Here is a 6,000-nt window from a genome sequence, read left to right as displayed (position 1 = left end):
ACAGCCGGGACTCTAGCGGTAGTACCGGCCGGCTCCCACCGAGCCTCTCTCAGCGCCTCCCTCAGCCGCCGCCTCCGGTGCCACCTCAGCCGCTCTGTCCTGTTCCTCACTCCCGCCGAGCCTGGCCAGGCAGAAAAATACGTGTATATATATCTCTGATTTTTCTTCTTTGCATACCTGCTACTGCAGCTACTCCGCCTTACACCTCTGCCCAGCCGTCTGAGGCTTCCTGTGGGCGGGCAGAAGTGCCCCGGCCCAAACAAGTTCAAATAACTTTGTTCCCTGACCTCCGCTTTTCCTTAGCTCTTCTGATTTCCTGTATTCACTTTTCCCGTATTCACTCCTGTAAGTATAAGAAATACTTCTGTGAGTACGGTTATACTTCTCCTGTATTCACTTTTCTCTCTACCCCTGCACTCACTGTCAAGCATACCTCGTTTTATATTAATTTGTTAATGAATAGGTTTGTTTTCAAGTTCGTTTATAGTTGCAGAGTTCTTGACTGTAGCCAAAAGACAAGTATTTAATGCCTGATCTTCATGCAGAAAGGAGTATAATTTTTTAATTCTATAGTAATCTTTCATTGTTAATTGCATTCAGCTGTTCCACAAAAGTTAAAAAGATACTAGTACCTGTTTGTGGCCCTCTGGTGCTCCTCAGAACCTCTCCTCCCTCTAGTTCTAGGCAGTTCTATGCTGACTGGGTCATGTTTTGGAAATTGCCTTATTGAGCCTTAAAGGTGAATGGGCAGTTTATGAATGAAGGAGTGTGAATAACAATGAGGAGAAAAAAGGCGCTGAGTGGCTGGAAGAGTATTTTTCAAGGGTTAAGTGGAGTAATTGGCAGCAGTGGGCACAGAAATCCTGAATGGCAAATGGGAAGATCGTGGTGTGTCTTTTCAGCACTGGGGATGCTTTACTGGATGTGTGAGTAGCTAAGCATTGCACTGCTCACCCCAAGCTTAGGCTCCACTCCTGGAAACTGACCAGTGCTGGACGGGAAAGGTTTTTTTTATGTTGTGCTAGTTAATTTCACACTACAAAAATAGTTAATAACAACTTACCCTACAGAGTTCCTTAGTGAGCGTGCGTTTGTTTGATTCTGCCGTTCCCAGGTGCTCCCTCTCCCCAGCCGGGGATGGGCAGTGGGCGAAGCTTGCTGCTGTATCTCCAGGTGTGTGCCAAGAGTTTTCAGTTCCTCCTCCCTCCGAGCTCTGCATTTCCTCACCACAGGAAGCTGCTTTGCTAAGGTAAGATGCTGTTCTTCAGCTGGCAGAGGACACCTCAGCTTGCTCTCTGGGTCACCATGTTTTCTGGCTTCTGCTGAGTACCAACCGCTCCATTTGACTCAAGTTTAGGAAAGAAAGGTATTCTGCCACATTATTTTTTAGGTGTATTTGATTCTAAGTCATGTCTTCATGCACAGGTTGTATCAACATTTTAGGCCTTGGAGTACTACACATCCCACATCAGGACTTGTTTTTGGTATACATATATATATATATATATACACGTAGATATAGTCTTGTGAGGAGTTTTTCTGCCGTTTTTGCTTATCTTCATATGTCCTTATGTGGCACTTACTTTAGAGGTTTGCAACACAAAAAGCATTCCATGAGACAGAATCTTGCTGTCTAACAGTAGCAGTTGTAACAGATCTGTGTTTTTGGGGTTTGGTGGTTTTTTTTAAACAGGAAATTGCAAAGTATTTTGGGGTTAGTTGTTTTGGAGCTAGTTGTTTTTTTTTCTTGAACAATTGATGAGTGGTTTTCCTCATCTTCTGATGCCTTAGTATTGAGTATTTTTTCACCTGTGTCACTTCAGTGATTTCCCTGATTTCACACATAAAATATTTTCCTTTTTGTGTTCTGTGGATTTGCTTACATTTTGTCTGTCTGCTCTATTTCCTTTGTCTTATCTGTGTGGTCAGTGCAAAGAATGGGATAGTTGGCAAACTCCCAAAGTCAGCTTACTCCCAGGAAGAGCAAACTGAACCAAAGCTAACTTTTCTTGTGTGTCCTTTTTCTTTTTATGTTTTTCTTCTGTTATTTTGTAAATTGTATTTGGAGGGGATTGCTGCCTGCCAGCAGTTCTCACATGAGTAGTAGCAGACATGTTGCAACAGTATTATTCTGGAAAGTAAATTGCTACCAGAAAGAAATGAGTGATGCCAGGGTAAGTTCAGCTGAACTACTACATGACTGAACTGAACTAGGATGTTTCAAGTGGCCCAGAGCTCTGTTCTTTCCATTGTGTTTCTCAAAATTGCCATCAGTAAAGTTGTCAGGATTTAATCTGATTAAACGGAGAAGTTTCTAGGGCTGTTTGGTGCAAGGGAGAATGATAGCAGCATGGCACAAGGCATGATGGTATTCCAGCTTCTGTGTCCAGGACTGCTGGGAATCTTAAGATTTAAATCATCTGTGCTACGCTGTGTAGTTTTAAAGTGGGTGTTTATCTTGGTTTGCACTTTTTTGAAGTCAAACAGTGATAACAGCTGCATTTTGAAACGTGTAAGCATAGTGCCTGACAGAAACATGTATCCCCAGCCTGACTTGTGTCCTGAAATTTGACAGCTCTCTCACAGTACTTAATAATTGGAAGTATGCAATGAAAACTGTGTACACATTCCTCAATTTTTAATGCTTTCACTTAGGATCCCAAACTAAGTGATTTAGGTCCTGTTTGGGATAAGCAAGGGAGGAGGATGTCCCAAGTTCACTTTACTTTTGTGCAACCACCATAGGAGTTGGGTTTTGCTGCTCTATGTGTGTAATATAAAATTTTAAATATACATAACGTGTATGGATGGATGGGTACCAGGTGAGCCAAAAGCTATAGTTTCTTACTTGAGAGAGTTCTAAGTTTGTGTTTTTGCTGTTGGATGCAAAGTGCCTCCAAAGTTATGAGGTTCAAATAAGAAACCAACACAGGTAGCTAAGTAATTGTCCTTTAAATAAGAGTTTTCCTTGTTTTTTTAAAAGCAGAGTGTAGGGTTTGAAGAACAGTAGTTGTGAAGGAATGGGCCACAGATGTGAAATTCATTCTTGATTGCTGTAGAGATCACTTTTAACTGGTTTCTTTATAGGACCAGCTTACACTGACCTATCATGGCATCCAACAAATTTGTCATTAAGGTAAGTAGAATGTCATAGCTTTAAAAAAATGATAAATCTGTAATACTGCTTAAAATGTGTCTGTTGATACTAAAAGTGCATCCTTCAGATTTCTGGTCATGGTAGCATACCTTATATGAGCTTTTCTCTCCCTCTGGAAGCAAACTTGGAATTGCTGCTGTGTCATGGCAGAGTGTGTCTGGGGTCAGCTGAGAATTAAAAGGCTGTAACTAAAAGTGATAAGTTGTGCAGTGAGAATTAGAAACTGCATGAATTCTTAGTAGGACACTATTTTGCTATCTGAAGTAAAATTTTGGGAGGATTCTTTTCTTACTGTAATCTTGTAATGCTATTTATGTGCTTCCCAGTTCTGAGGGTTCCTGGTTTAAGTTGTAGCAATGTTCTTAAAGTATTCATTTATTTGTCTCCTTTTCTGCCTCTTTTTCCATCTTCAGGGATTGGTCGTTTCTCGTGCAATAAAATGCTCTTGAAGCTCATTTTGCAAACAGAAGAGCACAACTTTTCAAAACATTCTGTAATAAACATAACACTTCATAATTCTACTACTATGACTATACAAGCTAATCAATAAATAAACATAATTGTGATTAGCACAACATATTATTCCCTTGGAAGTGTTTTTCCAGGAATTCTCATAACACAACAGATTTTTCTTCTGTGGGTATGCTTGGAATTTTTTGGAGGGCAGCTACAAAATCCTTCCTGAGTGATCAGGCTGTGGAAGCTGTCAAAGCTTGGTTTTGTGGGTAACCAACCTGTTTAATGAGAAGACCACTTAATTTTTGTGTGTGATGTGTTCTTTTCCAAGGAAAACCGCTGTCCTTTAGTGGCGTGTTTGCATTATATTTTTACTGTTTAACAGGACTGTAAACCTCCAGAAGGTTAACAGTATCATATTATTCACTGTTGCTGAGTTGATAGAGGGACTTACAGGAGAAATAGATTTGATTTTGAGCACATTTTAGCTGATACTCCGAGTCTGTGCACCACTGATGTGGATAACAGCAGGAGCTGAGGCTGAAGGCATTGCTTTTCTCAGCTGAGAACTCTTGATATCATCAATATTCATGTAAGTGCCCAATAAAAAAAGTGGTGTGAGTTGGCATGTCTTTACTCAATATAAAGCCTGCAGACTCTTGGTTTCTGACCTGTGTCATTACAGCTTCATTATTCAGCAAGGATGTGTAACTGGTATTCAGCACAGACCTTGCAGTCACTGAGTTTAGCTTCCCTGACTGCCTGAGCAAGGGCTAGGCTCTCATTGAGCGTGTCTGTAGGTAAGAGTATCACAGATAAAGCTTTTGAAAATGATAATGGAATACAACTTTTTCTTTCTTACAGTATGTGAGAAATGACAGTAAGTTTTTGCATGTACCAAATGCTGAAAATTAACTTTACCTTGACCTGATTGAAATTCACTTTGTGCACAGATTAACATTTTACTTGTTAGGTCAGGGATTTTGTATGTCAAGTTTTGCTTCTTTAAATACACCGGATTTGTATTTCATGTGAATATTTTCTAAGACTTTTCAGCTTTCAGGTAAGTTTTGCACAGAAGATCCCCATGTAATAGATTCTCCATTAAAAACTATTCCTACTTGTCACTGCAGGCAGAGTACAGAAAATACTCTGTTCTTTATTTTAAATACCTTGTGTTTAAAGCTGATGGGAGTATTTTACTGAGTCTGAAAATGTTCAGGAGAGATGTGTTGGAGCAAGTCCACAGGAGGGACATGACGATGGAGCCCCTCTGCTGTGAGGAAAGGCTGAGAGAATTGGGGTTGTTCAGCCTGGAGAGGGCTTCAGGGTGACCTGATTGTAGCCTTCCAGCACCTGACAGGAGCCTACAAGAAAGGTGTAAAGGGGCTACTTCCTAGAGCATGTAGTGACAGGAAAAAGGGAAATGGGTTTAAACTGAAGGAGAGTAGGTTTACATTAGATATTAGGAAAAAATTCTTCCTTATGAGGGTAGTGATAACTGGAACAGGTAGCCCAGTGAAGTTGTGGATGCCCCATCCCTTGAAGTGTCCAAGGCCTCTCAGAGCCCCATCCAGCCTGACCTGGTCTAGTGGAGGGTGTCCCTGGCCCTGGTGGGACGTTAGAACTGGAGGAAGGATGGCTTCTAAGGTCCTTTTTAACCCAAACCACTCCATGATTCCATGTTTCAGATGCCTCACCTTGTCTTCTACATTCTCTACTGTTAATTTTTTAGATTTTGTAAACCTGTATTTGTGAATCTTTCTGGTAAGAGAATGAAAAATGCAGGTTATCAGTCTGTCAAATCTTAGCCGACAATCAAGAAATGAAGCGGAAACCCCCTCTAATTTGTTTAACTCCGCTTGTTACTGATGCGCGTTTTATCGGCGCATCTCGGCACCCCAGTGTAATGGTCGGTGACTTCCAGAGGAGGGAGCAATTGGTCTGTTTTTGAGAGGCGAGCCTAAGCTTGGCTTCACGGGCCATTACGAGATATCGAAATAAACTAACTGATGCAGTAAAATAGCTTTAAACCTTAATACAGAAACTACATTAGGTCCTAGACACGCATTCTTCACTTAACAAGCAGCTGGATGATACAGTCTTGTGATATGCAATAGATAATATTTTATGCAAGTTAATTTAATCATCAAGTTTCTATTTTATATTGATATTTCATAAGCATTGCATGGTAAAATACCCCCACCATATGAATGTAATTAATCTCTCTCTGTGTGTTGCTAAAATATTTTACTGCTGTTCTGAGACATAAATCTTAACTTTAATTGGTGAGGCTTAAAGCAAATCTTGAACTCTATGTGGATTTCAAAAATAATATCACTAGGGCCTTGTTTAAAACTTTGGCCAAAGTAGAAAGAATTCCTCTT

General features: G+C 40.5%; 1 protein-coding gene across 1 annotated transcript in view; it reads left to right on the top strand.

The window, feature by feature from the left end:
* Positions 1–31: 31 nt before the first annotated feature.
* The window catches only part of SLX4IP (SLX4 interacting protein), a 69,309-nt gene continuing 63,340 nt past the window's right edge, over positions 32–6,000 (top strand). Inside the window, exons 1-3 of the mRNA XM_005422617.2 lie at positions 32–345; positions 1,115–1,249; positions 3,088–3,136. Of these exons, the coding sequence (XP_005422674.1) occupies positions 3,110–3,136 (27 nt within the window). The 5' untranslated portion in view covers positions 32–345; positions 1,115–1,249; positions 3,088–3,109. The remainder of the gene's footprint in view (positions 346–1,114; positions 1,250–3,087; positions 3,137–6,000) is intronic.

The sequence above is a fragment of the Geospiza fortis genome, unplaced genomic scaffold (genome assembly GCF_000277835.1).
Source record: "Geospiza fortis unplaced genomic scaffold, GeoFor_1.0 scaffold275, whole genome shotgun sequence".
Classification (NCBI taxonomy): Eukaryota; Metazoa; Chordata; class Aves; order Passeriformes; family Thraupidae; genus Geospiza; species Geospiza fortis.
Note: the sequence above shows the minus strand (reverse complement) of the source record. Positions and strands in the feature narration are given on the sequence as shown.